Here is a 20,535-nt window from a genome sequence, read left to right on the forward strand (position 1 = left end):
ACTGGATTTGTGTATTGGTTAGTTCTAGTTCGGTATTGGAATTTTGTGTTTAAAAAAAATTTAATTTTACAATTCTGTACTCGTTTCATAGTATATTTCTTGCTGAAGACTGGTCACTAACTGAAGGGCCTCTTAAAGGTGCATTGTTTATATACCTGATCAGCATACTGGATTTGTACCGGTTAGTTCTAGTTCGGTATTGGATTTTTGTGTTTAAAAAAAAATTAATTTTACAATTCTGTACTCGTTTCATAGTATATTTCTTGCTGAAGACTGGTCACTAACTGAGGGGCCTCTTAAAGGTGCATTGTTTATATACCTGATCAGCATACTGGATTTGTACCGGTTAGTTCTAGTTCGGTATTGGAATTTTGTGTTTAAAAAAAATTTAATTTTAAAATTCTGTATGCGTTTCATAGTACCTTTCTTGCTGGAGACTGGCCACTAGAGGGGCCTCTTAAAGGTGCACTGTTAATATTCATGATCTGTATACTGGATTTGAACCGGTGAGTTCCAGTTCGGTATTGGAATTTTGTGTTTAAAATAAATTTAATTTTACAATTCTGTATGCGTTTTATAGTACCTTTCTTGCTGGAGACTGGACACTATAGGGGCCTCTTAAAGGTGCACTGTTAATATTCATGATCTGCATATTGGATTTGAACCGGTGAGTTCCAGTTCGGTATTGGAATTTTGTGTTTAAAATAAATTTAATTTTACAATTCTGTATGCGTTTCAGGGGCCTCTTAAAGGTGCACTGTTAATATTCATGATCTGAATACTGGATTTAAACCGGTGAGTTCCAGTTCGGTATTGGAATTTTGTGTTTAAAATAAATTTAATTTTACAATTCTGTATGCGTTTCATAGAACCTTTCTTGCTGGAGACTGGCCACTAGAGGGGCCTCTTAAAGGTGCACTGTTAATATTCATGATCTGCATACTGGATTTGAACCGGTGAGTTCCAGTTCGGTATTGGAATTTTGTGTTTAAAATAAATTTAATTTTACAATTCTGTATGCGTTTCATAGTACCTTTCTTGCTGGAGACTGGCCACTAGAGGGGCCTCTTAAAGGTGCACTGTTAATATTCATGATCTGTATACTGGATTTGAACCGGTGAGTTCCAGTTCGGTATTGGAATTTTGTGTTTAAAATAAATTTAATTTTACAATTCTGTATGCGTTTCAGGGGCCTCTTAAAGGTGCACTGTTAATATTCATGATCTGAATACTGGATTTAAACCGGTGAGTTCCAGTTCGGTATTGGAATTTTGTGTTTAAAATAAATTTAATTTTACAATTCTGTATGCGTTTCATAGAACCTTTCTTGCTGGAGACTGGCCACTAGAGGGGCCTCTTAAAGGTGCACTGTTAATATTCATGATCTGCATACTGGATTTGAACCGGTGAGTTCCAGTTCGGTATTGGAATTTTGTGTTTAAAATAAATTTAATTTTACAATTCTGTATGCGTTTCATAGTACCTTTCTTGCTGGAGACTGGCCACTAGAGGGGCCTCTTAAAGGTGCACTGTTAATATTCATGATCTGTATACTGGATTTGAACCGGTGAGTTCCAGTTCGGTATTGGAATTTTGTGTTTAAAATAAATTTAATTTTACAATTCTGTATGCGTTTTATAATACCTTTCTTGCTGGAGACTGGACACTAGAGGGGCCTCTTAAAGGTGCATTGTTTATATACCTGATCTGCATACTGGATTTGTACCGGTTAGTTCTAGTTTGGTATTGGAATTTTGTGTTTAAAAAAAAATTAATTTTACAATTCTGTACTCGTTTCATAGTATATTTCTTGCTGAAGACTGGTCACTAACTGAGGGGCCTCTTAAAGGTGCATTGTTTATATACCTGATCAGCATACTGGATTTGTACCGGTTAGTTCTAGTTCGGTATTGGAATTTTGTGTTTAAAAAAATTTAATTTTAAAATTCTGTATGCGTTTCATAGTACCTTTCTTGCTGGAGACTGGCCACTAGAGGGGCCTCTTAAAGGTGCATTGTTTATATACCTGATCTGCATACTGGATTTGTATTGGTTAGTTCTAGTTCGGTATTGGAATTTTGTGTTTAAAAAAATTTAATTTTACAATTCTATATGGGTTTCATAGTATCTTTCTTGCTGAAGACCGGCCACTAACTGAGGTGCCTCTTAAAGGTGCACTGTTTATATACGTGATCTGCATACTGGATTTGTATTGGTTAGTTCTACATAGTTCGGTATTGGAATTTTGTGTTTAAAAAAAATTTAATTTTAAAATTCTGTATACATTTCATAGTACCTTTCCTGCTGGAGACTGGCCACTTACTGGGGGGCCTCTTAAAGGTGCACTGTTTATATACCTGATCTGCATACTGGATTTGTATTGGTTAGTTCTAGTTCGGTATTGGAATTTTGTGTTTAAAAAAAATTTAATTTTACAATTCTGTACTCGTTTCATATTTCTTGCTGAAGACTGGTCACTAACTGAGGGGCCTCTTAAAGGTGCATTGTTTATATACCTGATCAGCATACTGGATTTGTACCGGTTAGTTCTAGTTCGGTATTGGAATTTTGTGTTTAAAAAAAAATTAATTTTAAAATTCTGTATACATTTCATAGTACCTTTCCTGCTGGAGACTGGCCACTTACTGAGGTAGGGATGGTTGGAACAGGGGTTTTTCAACAACTGTTACAACCTGTTTCAGTTCCAAACATTATCTGTTTCAAAAAAACTGCTTCAGTTCCAAACTGTTCCAACACTAACACTAACACTGTGTTACGTACGGGTTGCTTCAGTACCGGTTCGGTTTGTTCCAGAAAGGTTGTTGCGTTAACAATAGACCATTGTATTTGTGGTTGTATGTTTTGAAAGTTTCAAGTCTTGTCGCGAGTCGCAGTAGAATTAAATTTTAGATAGTTTTATTGCCGGTTTAATACCTACGTGCTATTTTTCTTTTAAGTAAAATATTCTTTTATGATGAGTTCGAATTCTTTATTGAAAATGGAAAGTGTATCAAGGCACAATAAAAGTAGGCCAGTTTGGAACTTTGTTACCATAGTTGACAACACGATTGCGAAGTGTAATCTGTGTCAGTTACAAATCACAAGTTACAAGTCGTACTACTACTAGCTGCAATTCACAGCAGTCAAGTATACACTGGTCTCCTGGTCTGTTGTGTGATGAAAACTGTTATATTGGAACAGGAAAACTTATTGATCAATATCTGTTCCATATGAAAACCTGTTTCGAAAAGAACAGATCCTGTTCCAAAGTGGCATCTCTATACTGAGGGGCCTCTTAAAAGTGCACTGTTTATATACCTGATCTGCATACTGGATTTGTATTGGTTAGTTCTAGTTCGGTATTGGAATTTTGTGTTTAAAAAAATTTAATTTTACAATTCTGTACGCGTTTCATAGTATATTTCTTGCTGAAGACTGGTCACTAACTGAGGTGCCTCTTAAAGGTGCACTGTTTATATACCTGATCTGCATACTGGATTTGTATTGGTTAGTTCTAGTTCGGTATTGGAATTTTGTGTTTAAAAAAAATTTAATTTTAAAATTCTGTATACATTTCATAGTACCTTTCCTGCTGGAGACTGGCCACTAACTGAAGTGCCTCTTAAAGGTGCACTGTTTATATACCTGATCTGCATACTGGATTTGTATTGGTTAGTTCTAGTTCGGTATTGGAATTTTGTGTTTAAAAAAATTTAATTTTAAAATTCTGTATACATTTCATAGTACCTTTCCTGCTGGAGACTGGCCACTTACTGAGGTGCCTCTTAAAGGTACACAGTTTATATACCTGATCTGCATACTGGATTTGTATTGGTTAGTTCTAGTTCGGTATTGGAATTTTGTGTTTAAAAAAAATTTAATTTTTAAATTCTGTATACATTTCATAGTACCTTTCCTGCTGGAGACTGGCCACTTACTGAGGGGCCTCTTAAAGGTGCACTGTTTATATACCTGATCTGCATACTGGATTTGTACCGGTTAGTTCTAGTTCGGTATTGGAATTTTGTGTTTAAAAAAATTTAATTTTACAATTCTGTACGCGTTTCATAGTATATTTCTTGCTGAAGACTGGTCACTAACTGAGGTGCCTCTTAAAGGTGCACTGTTTATATACCTGATCTGCATACTGGATTTGTATTGGTTAGTTCTAGTTCGGTATTGGAATTTTGTGTTTAAAAAAAATTTAATTTTTAAATTCTGTATACATTTCATAGTACCTTTCCTGCTGGAGACTGGCCACTTACTGAGGGGCCTCTTAAAGGTGCACTGTTTATATACCTGATCTGCATACTGGATTTGTACCGGTTAGTTCTAGTTCGGTATTGGAATTTTGTGTTTAAAAAAAAATTAATTTTACAATTCTGTACGCGTTTCATAGTATATTTCTTGCTGAAGACTGGTCACTAACTGAGGTGCCTCTTAAAGGTGCACTGTTTATATACCTGATCTGCATACTGGATTTGTATTGGTTAGTTCTAGTTCGGTATTGGAATTTTGTGTTTAAAAAAAATTTAATTTTAAAATTCTGTATACATTTCATAGTACCTTTCCTGCTGGAGACTGGCCACTAACTGAGGTGCCTCTTAAACGTGCACTGTTTATATACCTGATCTGCATACTGGATTTGTACCGGTTAGTTCTAGTTCGGTATTGGAATTTTGTGTTTAAAAAAAAATTAATTTTACAATTCTGTACGCGTTTCATAGTATATTTCTTGCTGAAGACTGGTCACTAACTGAGGTGCCTCTTAAAGGTGCACTGTTTATATACCTGATCTGCATACTGGATTTGTATTGGTTAGTTCTAGTTCGGTATTGGAATTTTGTGTTTAAAAAAAATTTAATTTTAAAATTCTGTATACATTTCATAGTACCTTTCCTGCTGGAAACTGGCCACTTACTGAGGTGCCTCTTAAAGGTACACTGTTTATATACCTGATCTGCATACTGGATTTGTATTGGTTAGTTCTAGTTCGGTATTGGAATTTTGTGTTTAAAAAAAATTTAATTTTTAAATTCTGTATACATTTCATAGTACCTTTCCTGCTGGAGACTGGCCACTAACTGAGGGGCCTCTTAAAGGTGCACTGTTTATATACCTGATCTGCATACTGGATTTGTACCGGTTAGTTCTAGTTCGGTATTGGAATTTTGTGTTTAAAAAAAAATTAATTTTATAATTCTGTACGCGTTTCATAGTATATTTCTTGCTGAAGACTGGTCACTAACTGAGGTGCCTCTTAAAGGTGCACTGTTTATATACCTGAACTGCATACTGGATTTGTATTGGTTAGTTCTAGTTCGGTATTGGAATTTTGTGTTTAAAAAAAATTTAATTTTAAAATTCTGTATACATGTCATAGTACCTTTCCTGCTGGAGACTGGCCACTTACTGGGGGGCCTCTTAAAAGTGCACTGTTTATATACCTGATCTGCATACTGGATTTGTATTGGTTAGTTCTAGTTCGGTATTGGAATTTTGTGTTTAAAAAAAATTTAATTTTAAAATTCTGTATACATTTCATAGTACCTTTCCTGCTGGAGACTGGCCACTTACTGAGGGGCCTCTTAAAGGTGCACTGTTTATATACCTGATCTGCATACTGGATTTGTACCGGTTAGTTCTAGTTCGGTATTGGAATTTTGTGTTTAAAAAAAAATTAATTTTACAATTCTATATGGGTTTCATAGTATCTTTCTTGCTGAAGACTGGCCACTAACTGAGGTGCCTCTTAAAGGTGCACTGTTTATATACCTGAACTGCATACTGGATTTGTATTGGTTAGTTCTAGTTCGGTATTGGAATTTTGTGTTTAAAAAAAAATTTAATTTTAAAATTCTGTATACATTTCATAGTACCTATCCAAGCGCTGTTTGATTTCACTTCGCGACTTACCTTCTAAAAACAAGAATCGAATCAATGACCGATATTGCTCTTTTTCCATTATTCTAAAATCCGCGGACACGCCCGCTTTCACACGCGGTCAAAACGAAACCACTAGTCGGATTCTGCTGAAATTTTGACATTAGCCGTCTACGAGAATATATGTATTACACGATATTAGATTTCTCTTGCGATGCCATAATTATATTAAAAGGTGAATCTTCCAGAAACACTTTCTTCAGCTTAGATGTATGCATATAGACATCTAATCTGAATAAAGTACAAACATCTTAACAACTTATACTTCAAAATACTAACGAACTATATTTACTAATTACAGATCTGGAAAAGGAGTTTACGAATTGAAAGATCAGTACTACGATGACTTCAATGTATTTTTCTACCATTACACCAGAGAAGAATTGTCCAAATCTGAAGAAGCGCAGAGAAAGAGACGCCAGGCAAAAGGAGAAGTGGAATGTTGTCCTCCACCCAAGTTACCGAAGCTGAATGAATCGTTTACACTCATCGTAAACGTCTTACAATGCGATGTTATGTTGCATGTGATGTCAATTGTTTTGGAAAGGTATAAATATTTTGTAATTTTGGCTTTCAGTTTGTTATAGTTGTCCACTTGCTGTTATTTACGTTTTTTTTTAGTTGTTCTTGTAGCGTTACTGAAAGAAATAGATTGGAACTGTATCTGTGCAATCATACAAGAAAAAAATGTTATAAGACAGCTATTTGCGTTGTAACTGAGGCTTTAACATATACATTAAAAAAAGTTGGTTTAAAATACAAAAACAAAATTACTTCGTATTCTAACAATTCATTTTTTGTGTTTAGGGAAAACTTGCCACTGTTTAGTCAAGATATTCTTTTGTCAGGTTCGCTTTTACCTTTACTTTTGTCTTGAATAATAGTTGTAATACATATGTTAATCTTGTACACTGCATATTTTTCCAACTATCACAAATATCCGTAATCACAGGATAACATTTTATGTTTCAATTTGTCTTGTTCTACACTCACAGGCACGAAAACTTTATTATTATAATAACGTAAACACAAACGAAACAAACTGTTTTAATTAATTTCTAATAAAAATTTAACTTTTGAACAAAGAACTGTTTCAGTAGATCATAATTTAAAAATTAAGGCAAAAAACGTAAGTAGATGACGACAAAATGACGCTCAATTAATGAGAACTTAACATGTGTCCGGACAAACTGATTTTAGTAATGAACGTTTCCTCCCCGTGCTCGGATTATTGCCTGAATTCTCCTTGGCAAGCCTAAAATCAAATGAAAAATATCCTATTGAAGAAAAAGTTCCCATTCCTCTAAAAGGGTTTCTTGTAACTAATTTAAGGTTAAAGGAGCAGGAACACAACTTCGTATCCTTCGCCCAAGCATATCCCAAACATGTTCGATTGGATTTTCGTCTGGGCTCAATGCTGGCTAATCCATTACAGGAATTTTTATTTCATTTAAAAACTATTGAGTGATTATAGCACTGAGGCTTGGCATTATCATGCATCAGAACAGTCATTTCCAACAAAACCAGCATAAGGCACAACAAAATCTTGGAGAATTTCATCAATGTACCTGACAGCTGTTATGGAGCCCCTCAGAACTATGTACAATTCTGCACGTGCCTTTAGAGAAATTCCAGCACACATCATAATTGAGCCCCCTTGATAGCCTACCCTATGACTGAAGGTACATTCTGCAAAACACTCATATGGTCTAGAGCTCACGGCCATCTAGAAACCGCAAGGTAAAACTTGACTCATCACTAAATAAAACGCGCCTCCAATTATTTACAATAAGATGAGCATGGTTTCTGGCAAACAGAAGCCGCAAAACTCGATGGCACCTGAGAAGTTATAGGTCTCTGTTGCAGGTCTGAAGCAAGGCAACAATAGCAGCCGCTGTTTCAGGATTTACAGCCATAATTCTCGAGATTAAATCAACGCAATTTAACTTCAAATTGTGTTTGACACTTGATTCTACTTGACAGTTTACTCACATCAACAAGAACAAAAGAATAACAATAGAATACCAACGGACCGGCCCTGGCAAGGTATGGTTAAGTTGTACCGATATTGTACTCCTAGTTTTTAATAAAATCAAGTGGTTTTATTAAATAGTATTTTTAAAATTAAAGTGTTTATATACTAGATACTACTACGTAAGTCATCTATACGTAATTATTATTTTATTATTGTGAAAAGAAAACGTCAAATAATAAATATACACTACCGTACAATCATTTTGTGAGGTTAGCTGCTATAAGTAGCTTATAGTAGCATGCGGTTGGTTTGTCACTTACCAGAGTCGGAGTAAGGCCTTCGCCGCCGCAGCTTAAAATGACTTCACACAATGTAACCTTCCGGTCTAACCAGTCCAGTAAATCAACGTTCGAATATCACAAACAGTTATGCATCAGCCGCTTCACATTCTTTTCCGAGTAAGACCCAAGCAACTGTATTTAGTTGTATCGATAATGCTAAACTGCAGGATTATTTCATTCCTTTGGCCACAATCATCAACCCAAAAAATATTATTTTTTCATCTAGATTATCTCATAATAGAATCTGCATGTATTGGGCAAACAAAACCGTAGTAGATAACTTTCTGACAACATGGCTCTATAGAAGTACTCGGCGAAGTTGTAACAGCACGAAGACTTGTCTCTCCAGCAGAAAGACTAGTCTTGTCTGGAGTCTGCCCGTCAATTCCTCATCAAGTATTAGTTGAAGAATTACAGAATATCGGTTTAAAGCTTATTTCCCCAATAACATTTCTGAAAGTTAACTCGACTCTTCCCGAATATAGTCACATATTGAGCTTTCGGGGGCAAGTTTATACAAGCCCTATAACATCACAAATTCCAGATTCTATTCTAATAAATTTCGACCAAACACCTTACCGCATATTTTTGTCACAAGGTACACTCACCTGCTTTATTTGGAAAAATACAGGACAAATATCATCCCAATGCAATAACAGTTCAGTAACGGAATCAACTCATATTGAGTCAAACAATGAAGTACCAAATCAAACAGCTTCAACAAGTATACTACACAAGGTACCAAACACCCAGCAGTCATCAAGTTATCCATTATCAAATCCGAGCATATCACCTACACCTACAAATCTCCATGACAAAGAAATTACTAATATTCCTACTCATAGCAACACTTTCAATCAACCTCATTCAGCGGCAATACCGTTTTCACAAAATTCAGAAGCAATATCCTCCAATCTATCAGCTCCTTTTCCATTAGATACAACTGCAGAAAATTCTAATAAAACTGATACATCACCACAATTTTCTGAAACAACCATTTCAACCAATCTTACAAATAAAACTTCAAGCTCGACTTCTGTCACTACCAATGAGTTTGCTCCAGTACTTCCAAATGTAATAAAGCCACAGCATATAAGTGAAAACTCTAATAGCAATTGCGAAAACGCAAGTTCTTCCATAAAACGCAGTATTGGTGAGATCGACACGCCTCCTTCAGACTCAGTAATTTCATCAGAAAATCTGTTTGCAAAACCCAAACCCTCTGAACCAAAAAAAAACGCGCTCATCTAAAGTCCCATCTACACGGGAAACTCTTGAAAATTTCATTGATAATAACACCCCACCATTCGTGTTAAATTACCACCAATTGTCCTTACTGATTGATAACGTCCAAGGCTCCCCCGACACTATTAGCGTCGTTAAAGAATTTACAACTGATATGGCTGGTTTACTCCATCTTTTACAAAGCAGCTATCAATATGCAAATGATAGATCTACAAATAGCAAGTTTACAAAACTTCAAAAGAAACTACACAACCATTTAGAGAAAGAGATTTCTGAGTTAGATAGTGACTCTTCTGTAGACAATTGTTCAGTATCATCTAACTCCGAATCTTTTAACAACATTCAACTCGATACATGGATTTTTCCATCGTCTCCCTATGCTACAGCTTCTTTTATCTGAATTTTCTCCAGATATTATTTGTCTACAGAAGACAAACTTAAAGACCAATCAGTTGTACAATTCAAATCCGAAGACGGAGTGGGGGCATCAATCATTTCTTCAGAAAACAATCTTCTTTTCCGTTTACCCCCAGCATGTAACACATATTCAGCTGAACTCTACGCCATATACCGTTCTGTGAAACTTCTTAACGAGCTTACACTCACAAAAGCCCTAATCATAACAGATTCCCTTAGCTCTCTAAACTCATTAAAACACATTTTTCCGAAACATCCTTTTGAAAAGTTGCTAAAATACCAGCTTTCCCAAGCTCCTGAACATGGAAGAAGCGTCCAATTTTTATGGGTTCCCTCACACGTCGGAATAACAGGAAATGAAGAAGCTGACAGGACTGCACGAGAGGCAATTTTAAGTGATTTGTCGGAGCCGATAGACAAGGGTGTTTCCAGTGACTTAAAAGCTTATTTTAAAAATAAAGTGTTATGTTTGTGGCGAAATGAGTGGTATCAAACTAATTTCAATCTAAATAAAATCAAAAATAATGTGTCTCAGTGGTTTCCATCGTCGCGCAATAGACGAGAACAAATTGCGGTTGCGCGTTTACGTCTAGGACATACCAGATTAATGAACTCCTACCTTTTCACAAAGAAAAATCCACCTGTTAGTGATCAGTGTAACGTCCGATTAACAGTCGAACACTTTTTAACAAATTGTAGTAAATATGACCAAGAAAGACAGCGCTACAAGATCCCAAACGCTCTACCACAGGCTCTAGGTCAAAACTGTTCTTGTGACAATATAGTGAATTATCTCAGATCCATAAACATTTTGTACAATCTGTAGGTGTTTAACTTTGTTATTTATATTTTGTTTCGTCGCTAATAACCTTTTGGTGGATGCGACATATTTTCCTAATAAAAAAAAATAGAATACCAACAGCTACCTTTGCACTTTTAAAAGTGATAAGAATAGTGTATTCTTTATTTCTGATTTTTAATGCATTTTTTTCGGATAAGCACTTACGTTTTATTAGAAATTACTTAAAACAGTTTGTTTCTTTTGTGTTTACGTTATTATAATAATAAAAGTTTATAGAGAATTAAAATTTTAAGTTTTTATTTTAAAAATGAAAGTGCTCCGTTTTTCGTGCGGGTGAATGTAGTACTCTTTCATCAATGGCTTTTACTGTTCCTCCCATCTATTTTTTGTGGCATCCTTTTTTTTCTCGGTAACTTAGGATTTGCTTTGCCATTCGTTCTTTACGTGTGCCCCTTACATATCCATGCGAAATTAATTTTTTCAGGACATTTTCTGTTCACGTATTAATGCGTGGAATTTTTATCATATTGTTTTATTTGAGGCGTTGCCGATAGTAAGGGCGAACTCAACATTGGGTCAAATTTTTTTGTTTGCATAATATCATTTTAAAATACATTTCCTACCACTCATAACGGTTAAAATGTTAAGTTTAACCTTGTTTCACCTTCAAAATAAACACTAGGAATAAATCAATTTCAATCAGACGATAGCCGAGCAGGTAGTAAGGGCGAACTCAACATTTTCGCGCGGAGCAAGCGACAGAGGCCGGCAGCCTGGTAGTGTTAGTGGACTATTCTTTATTATTTATTGTAGTTGAAGCTTCCCGCGTGTTAAGTTCGTTTATTTTACTGTGCTTACGTTTATAATTCGTGCATTTTCATTTTTTATAGATAATTATGACAGAATCTGGATCTTCTAGTAGTAGTGAATTAAGAGCAGAACTTTCCGATAATCGCATTGTGTCGGGTTATTCGCGAAAGAGACCTGTTAGAATGAATGATTGGCAGAAAAATGTGTGTAAAGTGAAGCGAAATTCGGGGAACTCTTACAAGAGAGAAGTTGTTGCCCGTAAGATTGGACCTCCTTGTAAATGTGGATGTTTTGAGAAAATAGGCGCAGACCAGATAACCAATATTTTCGAGTCCTTTTGGCAAATTGGAAACTATGATTTACAGAACAGTTACTTGTCAAAGTTGTTAATATATAATGACGTTAAAAGGTCCTACGTAAAGGGGCGACCAAGCCGTACATTGAGACGCATTCAGTATAATCTGACTGTTCATCACGTTACTCGTGCAGTTTGTCGTACTGCTTTTTATAACATTCATGGAATCTCTGAAAAACGGGTTCGAATTGTACTTGAGAAAACTAACCAGACTGGCACTGTTACCATGGATCAAAGGGGCAAGAGTGAACCAGCGAAGAAAATACAAAATGAAGATCTTTGGAAAGTAAAGGAACACATCATGGCACTACCTACTGTCACCAGTCACTATAGTCGCGCTAAAAGTCCCCATCGAAAATATCTACCAGTTGGACTTAACATTAAAAAACTCTATTCTCTCTACAACGAATGGCTTACAGAAAATTACCCTGATTACAGCCCGGTAACTGAGCACTATTATCGCGATACATTTAATAAGCAGTTTAATATTGGTTTTGAGCCTCCAAAAAGCGACACAAATAGAGAACCTTAAACAAGAGAAGGAGATACACCTGACTCGTGCAAAAACTGTTCAGTCCCTTCTTAAGAATCTTAGAAGTAATGCAGACGACTCACTTCTGGTTATAGCGTTTGATCTACAGCACGCCTTGCCGACAAAAAATTAACTACTGGGATTCAGTACTACAAAAGGAAACTGTGGACCTATAACTTTTGCATCCACAATGTCAAAACTGGTTCTTCAACAATGTATCTTTGGGATGAAAGTACAGGAAGACGTGGATCATGTGAGATCGCCAGCTGCTTGTATGATTATTTGTCTAAAACTGATGTTAACTTAAAGAAAGTTTTTATGTTTAGCGATAACTGTTCTGGACAAAACAAAAATTTAAATCTTGTTTTGAAAAATCTACACTTTATACACAAAGACCGGTTCACAGAAATTAAACACTGTTTTATGATACCTGGGCACTCGTACCTTCCTTGTGATAGGGATTTTGGGAATATTGAACATGAAATAAGAAATAGCACTTTATATACCTTAGATCACTATAAGTTAATGATTGAAAGATGTCGCCGAAAGAACCGGTTTACCGTTGTCCAACTTACGCAGGGTATGATTTTAAATTTTTCCGATCTTCAAAAGAAAATAACTAAAGTTCAGATGGTTGGTGCTAAGTTTAAAGATGAAAGGATCTTTGAATTTACAGAGAACTTCAAGCAAGGCTTCTTCGTTCATTCTGCTTATAATTTTGAAGTGAAAACGCCTATCAAACTACAAAAAGGCAAGGGGCAAAATTATGATCCTAATTATTTTAATTTGGCCAATGAAGCATTGACGAGACTTTACAGCACCGCCATTAAAATACCAGCCTCAAAAATAAAGGATATTCTTGACTTATTGCCGTATATACCTCTACCTTGGAGTCGATACTTTACTAAAATCATAGACACACAAGAAGCGGTCACAGATGAAAATACAGAAAACCAAGACGTTGAGGATGATGATCAAATAGAATACAAGCCTTGAGCTTGACTAATTATTTATTTTGTCTTCTAGTTTTTTATGTTAGTTTAACTCTAGGTTTCCACCGTTTTGTGATTTGTTTCAAATACCTTAGTCACTTGAATTTTTGTAAGAATAAAACGTTTAATTTCTAAAGGTGTTTCAATTCAATAAATTTTAATACAAGTTAAATTTTGAACAGTTTAAATTAATTAAAAATAAAAAAAGTTACAGAGTACACTATCATACGTAAGTAAATAGTAAATAAGTACAAAACCATAATTTTGTCCATCTTTTGTTGAGTTCGCCCTTTGTAATTTTTTTAAACCCAAATTTCTCGAAACTTGCTTTCGGTGAGTTCGCCCTTACTATCGGCAACGCCTCATTTGTGAATCGTTATTTTTCACTTTCCTGATGGCCATTTTCAAAAATAAATCTGTTTAGGGTTTACTGTTAATTTTAATTGTTAAATTTTGCAGCTGTATGTATAGCATGTGAGCTTTTTATTATTTTTGATTATACAGGGTGTCAAGAAGCTCTCCTGACAAACAAAAACCAAAGATTCCTCAGATAATTTTAAGACAATATAGTCGGAAAATGCGGTTTAAGGGAGGTAGAGCTCTTTGAAGATGACGCCTTGTAATTAGTTTTTTTTTAATACGTACAGAACGCTTCTACTTAGAAAAACGAAAACTGGTACGATTATTTATCCTCCACAGTTGAATCGATTTCATTATTTGCGAATTTCTAGTACCGATCATTGGCGTCCGTTTTGGGTAGGTCAACGGTTATTTTAACGTATAACTTTTTTGTCTTTACTTTTTAAGCATTCCTGATACTAGATTATTAAATTTAAGTCGATAGGATACACCGTTTTCTACAAAAATCGATTTGAAAATTTTTCGTTTTTTTCGTCATGAAGTTAAATTATTATTTTTTGCACTAGTTGGCCATGTACCTATCAACACAAGTATAACCTACGTTTTTCACTGTCAAATTGTGGTCAGTTTGCGAAGTTTACCTTTTAGTTTTTCACTTTGTGGCATTCAAATATAAAAATTTCAATTCAACAAAAATGGTTTTTACTAATGAGAAATACGCTAGTATGATTTAGTTTATGGCGAAATGAGGTGTAACGGTCGAGCAGCACAACGTAGATACCCTGAAAAATTTCCCAATTGTGATTTCACTCACCCAACATTTACAGCACTTCATCAACGATTAAGAGAAACAGGTTCAGTGGTCCCAACAAATAATGAAACAGGGCGACATGATGATGTAACAGTAGCACGTGAAGATGTTATTTTAATGGAAGTTGAGGAAAATCCAGAAATTAGCGTTCGAAGATCTGCCATGTATCCCACAATTTCAAAATCTTTCGTAGGAAATATCTTAGACAACGAAACTTTATATTCTTTTTATTTTACAAATCACTGATACTATACAAGCACTGCTACAAGGAGATTTTCCTGCTCGTGAAGAATTCGCTGGATCAGTCTTTATAGAGTGCCCTTATGTGTTGTGGGTCAATGTTGATAAATAACTTTGTAACTGTCTTCTTTCTGTTATTTTAAGTTCTTTTTCTAAAGTGATCTTTTCATCTGATTTAATTTTCGGACAAAAACGTACTTGTGCCAGTTTAAGTGTGTCACCTATTTGTTTGTTCAACTCATCCACACCGTTTGGTGATGCTGTGTTCAAGGGTGTTGTTAATGTAGTCTCCAAATGCTGTTTCGTCTTGTGGGCGTGTATGTTGAAAGTATTTCTTTTTTATTATGGCTTCTATCTAAATGGGTTGGTAGCTCTAACCATCATATGGTCGTTATTTCTAGAGAATCTATTAAAACCGGTCACATCTTTAAATACGTATTTTTGATCTGTAATAAAATAATCTATTTCGTTGCGAGTATTACCGTCTGGGCTCCTCCATGTCTAACGTCTGTGTAGCTTTTTATAGAAAAAACTATTCATTTCATAAAGATTATTCTCTAGCGGAAATGACAAAAGCATTTCACCCCTTTTATTCCTACCCGGACTGTCTTCGGACATCAAAGATCTAATGTTAAACGTTGCAACTTTCATCGTAAATCGCTTTCAGTTTTTCTCAGGTTGTATCAGAACTTTGTCCTCCCAGAATCCGTGGAACAGTCTGATAGATCAGTGTGTGATTCTGGGCTTTGAAGGCTTCTCGCCTGGGTTAATCTAGTTTTATTATCTGAGATTTCATTCCTCGGGGGAAAATGACAATTTAAAATGCAGCGCTTGTCGTGGATGTTGGCGAGTTTAAGAGAGAAGAATGTATAGTACGAATAAGATAGTTACCCCTCTGCCCTCGAAAACCTAATAGCCATTCAGGATAGAACGAAACAAAAATCAGCCCAAGGAAGCTGATAGGATAGATCAAAGGACATTTCACCCAAGACCAGTTGAAGAAGAGTGAAATGTGAATGCCCTCATGACTCTCCAGGTGCGATTTATGAGCGTATGAGTATTTATACATATTGTGTTCCGTATGGGTAGTGAGTGCAGACTGTATGGCTCGTTCAGCATGTCACAGCATGGAGATACGACAGCATGACGTACTGCGTTGCAAAACTTCATACCCCTAAACTCCACGGCCTGATGCAAGCGACATACAAACCTAACACATACATGATGCGAATTTCGAGAAATTTTATTGGCCTTCGTTAGAATTGCCTTTTTATAGGATAAATATGTAAATAAATATATAAGTACAGGGTGACCTGGAGTGAGCAGTAAATTGTATAGCAAATAAAATGTTTTTATTAAAAACACATTTTATTGCATCGAATAGATATGGAACAATTCTCGTTTATATATATATATATATATATATATATATATATATATATATATATATATATATATATATATATATATATATATATATATATATATATATATATATATATATATGTATGTATGAAGCTAAAAGTAATAAAACTCTAATAGTATATGTATTGATTATCAATATCATTTTCAGGTGTATCAACTTACGGGCTCGTAGCTTCTCCGAACAACAACTCCACAAAGTGTTACATCTCGTCGGCTACGCTCTTCTAGAAGAAGAATCCAACAATTACCCCTTCTTTAAGTTTATCGAAAAATCCCAGAAGTTTAGAATCTTTACTCTGATGGAAGAACTGTTAACGTGTCCGAGAGTCGATTCGCATAAAGGTTTATTGCGTTGGACATTGAACAAATACAAACAACTCACGGACAAGAAGGGTGATACTTTGGAAGTGAACAAAGACGCTTCTACGTCTGAGAAGGTTAGTCCATTTTTACTTATCAATTATTATCGATTTATATACCTTATTTGCTTTCTTACTTTATCTTCCTCTATATTAAGGTTATCAGAAACATCAAATTTTCATGAAAGTTACAGTAGTTCTGTTTTATTCTTATTACACTGAGAAACAGATAGCTTGAATCGCCAAAGTCATTTGTACCGTAAATCAGTACGAAGGGAGGAAACACAGTACGATACTATACGTTATTGGCAGCGTTAAGATTTAAAAAGTATTTCATATCCAAAGTATGAAATCAGTAGTTTTGCGATATTGCCAGGATAACCTAATTGTGAGGTCTCGTAAAGTGCAATTTATTACATTAGTACACTCATATAGTAGGATCGTTTTAGCCTGTCGCATAAGTAATAAAAGTGTCTGTTCAGATTTGTCTCAGGTAGTCAGCGGTTCTGAAATTAAAAATGTACGGTTTTCTTAATTTGATAATACGACATTATCGATTTTTTTAATAAAATAACTTTGTATTAAGTATGCTTTAGAATAATTTAATATCATAATGTAAATTGATAAACATTGAGTATGAAATATACAGGGTCATTCACACAACATGTTGGTTAAAAGTTTTCAAAGTTCTGGTCGTCACTGGTTTCTGCAAACTTGGAATAATGGGTTATGTAAAGCATTCTTCATTTTTTAAATATTTGCATTCTTCTAGCACTTCCGATTGTACCGGAAGTCGCCATTAAGTTTCTTATTTTAAATAGAAACTGTGCTTTTTGTTATTTTTTTTTAGAATCTACGTAAAATTCTGGATCGATTTTTATTGGGATACCATTCTCGAAAAAATAGCCGTTTTTGAGATATTTAAAGTTTTTGAAAAATTTTTCATATTACAAGTGGAACTTCAAAAATTAATTTTGTGGTTAATATTTATGCTGAAAAAACAAAAATTCTTTTTCAGCGTGTACTAAACTCTATTTTTATTTAAGCATAAAAAAATTGCCAATGTTAATACTGGGTGTTCAAAATTTTGTATTATATTTTTATTTTTATATATTTTATTAATATATCTATAAAAATATATATCTATATAAAACAAAGACTTATTCCTACTTCCCACACACACCTTCCCAAACCCACCGAGGTAGGTTGTCCTCCTGCGGTACAACCAGCCCCGGCTTTCCTCCGCCCCCTGGTCTTTGGAGCCAGGTCTCGACTATTTCGCGGTATCCCCCGTCAGGCAATGGGAGATTTCCGTGTATTTACATTTAAGTGGTAGGTTAGCCCATTTGGCTTTATCACTACCGGTCAAAGCAATTGTTCGGCGATCTAATGATGGTTGTGTGTGCCGATACTTGCTTTCCCTTTTCTGCACCAACTGCAGTCGAGAGCGAGCAAGCATCGAATCCTTTCATCCGTCGTCTAATACCCAGTCATTCGTCCAGTCATGTCCTTAATCTACCTTACTTGCTAATCTAATTTTTTTGCTGCTTGCATTCAAGAGCGTCGTGCGGTGTGCCTCCGGCTCTCTCCTGCATGCGGTTTTTGTTTTATTTTTTTTTTTTGGTGGTTTTTCTATCTACGTCTTAATCTATGGACAGGTATCATCACTATCTGACTCGCTATCCGATTCATCTGAATCTTCATCATTACAAATAATTAAATGATTAAATCAATAACTTGTTATATTTCATATGACTCTAAAAATGTTTTTTTTTCAGTATGCTCAATACATTTCCGCCATTGTTCCTCATTGACTTGGTTTAGTGCATCTTGCCAGAGTTGTAAAACGCTGGCTTCGACGGTGGTCTTACATGTATGTTTATCATAGTAGTTTTTAGTGATGCCCCACACCAATTCAATTGGATTGTACTGGCAGTGATATAGTGGTAGTCTTAGGACCTCATGACCATATTTTAGTGCCATTTGGTCAACGACAAATTTTTTCTCAGTAATGTGTTCTTTGCACAATTTAATAATTCAGCTTTTAAAATTAGATGTTCGTGTTCTATATTTTTCTCCGACAGCCACTTTCTTAAGTCTTCTTTTTTCCAGCTGCTTGTGGGAAACTTTTCCTTCTCTCTGGTGTGAGACGAAGCATTGTCTAAGACTATTAATGACGGATTTTTCAGATTTTTTAATAATTTCTCCTTAAACCAATGTTCAAAAATATCAGCGTCCATATTTCCGTGGTAATCATCAGTTTTTTTTTTGTCGAAGAAAATATAAGACTAGCATTGGGTATAAAACCTTCCGTATTTCCTGCATGCAATATAATATATCTTTTGCCATTACTCGCACTAGTACTCGAATAGCATTTGGTAGAATCATCTTGACAGGATGATTTGGTATTATTTCCTTTCGCAAACATCCATGTTTCGTCAAGAAACACAAATTGTCTCTCAAATTCGGAATTCTTGTTTTATAAAATAGTTTCTTATAAACCACCTTTTTCCAACAACATTGGACAGCTCGTACAACACTTTACGATTATTGGTTTTTTGTATCTAAAACCCATAGCTTTTAATACTTTTGATAAACTGGTCAAACCCATATCACAAAGTTCTCTGTCCTTTATTTTTTGAATAAGTGTCTTTCTTGTAACATGTTCTTTTGCTTTGTACATGTCATAAATGATATTTCTGATTGAGATTTTAATACCTTGTGACAAGTCGAGGGTTTTCGGTTGCAAACGAATCCTTTTATTTTCCTTACTTAATTCCTCCTCACTCATTTTGCGAACTCTTTGCAAGGTCCGTTCTGAAATTCCACAAGCTGCACTTGTCCTTTTTTGAACTGCCAGTACTGATGTAATTGGTCCCATGTTGATTTTTTCTAAAGTAAAATAATTTTCCACTTTCAACACAATTCGACGCTCACTCGGAGATAAAAACTTATATTTAGGTGTTCTATCGTTTTCTTGTACGTTATACGTACAAGAAAACGACAAAGGAATCACTATTGAAAACCGGCGATCGTTGAATACTAATAGCGAGATTTTTCGGAGCTCTCTGAATATATACACGAAGGGGCGGGGCCTCGGTGGCAGGGCGCGTCGGTCATTGGCCGATGAGTCCGGGGAGAGCCTCGACTCCGCAGGCTGTTTACTATTTTTGCAAATATAACAACTAAAATTATCCAGTTATGCGACCGCAAGGAATGGATGCACTCCTCGAGACAATTTTATTTGAAATAAAATTATAGAAGTTTTTTCAATAAATTATCATCACAAAGCATTCAATTTGCGTTTTTTCACGATTTATAAAAAAATTGTTTTGGTAGCGCTGATTTATCCTCAAGTACTACAGCCGACCAGTAGGAGGTTCGGTACCACAAAGCAGGTAGAAAAGGGAAAGCATAGCAGAGTGGCTGTAACTAGAATCATAAATTATTTTTCAGCGTTAATCCGAAATACGACAGGGTAAAACGACTTCACTTTAATAAATATATTATAAAGTCTTAAAAGTAATTATTATTTATCCATTTTATTATGTTAACAGTACAAGAAAGCAAAACTATAAATTACTAATTGATTTGGCAATCCGGCATTAGTCGTTTCAATTATTTCTGTCATACTGTTACTGTACCAAGTTGTAACCTGTTCTAAAAACGAGCGTGCTGCCAACTGCTGTCAAAATAGATAACTACTAAAATAGGGATAAATGTCAAAAATTTGAATAAATTAGAGTTTAAAACTGGTATAAATTTGATCAAATTTTAAAAATAGTAAGCGATAAGAAGAAAAGTAATAGATATTGTTCAGTGCCACAATGTTCTGCTCGATTTACGAAAGATATACATCTCCACTACTTTCCAAGACGAGAACTTACGAGGGACGAGAAATTACGAAAAAACTGGCAAGTAGCTCTTG

The 20,535-nt window shown here is 35.1% G+C and overlaps 1 protein-coding gene across 2 annotated transcripts in view; it reads left to right on the plus strand.

Moving 5' to 3' along the window:
* Ubr1 (Ubr1 ubiquitin ligase) overlaps window positions 1–20,535 on the plus strand; it is a 102,105-nt gene that overhangs the window by 66,569 nt on the left and 15,001 nt on the right. For both annotated transcript variants that reach the window (XM_072530005.1, XM_072530004.1), the window contains 2 exons: window positions 6,245–6,490; window positions 16,397–16,685. In XM_072530005.1, the coding sequence (XP_072386106.1) occupies window positions 6,245–6,490; window positions 16,397–16,685 (535 nt within the window). The remainder of the gene's footprint in view (window positions 1–6,244; window positions 6,491–16,396; window positions 16,686–20,535) is intronic.

Source organism: Diabrotica undecimpunctata, chromosome 4 (assembly GCF_040954645.1).
Source record: "Diabrotica undecimpunctata isolate CICGRU chromosome 4, icDiaUnde3, whole genome shotgun sequence".
Taxonomy (NCBI): Eukaryota; Metazoa; Arthropoda; class Insecta; order Coleoptera; family Chrysomelidae; genus Diabrotica; species Diabrotica undecimpunctata.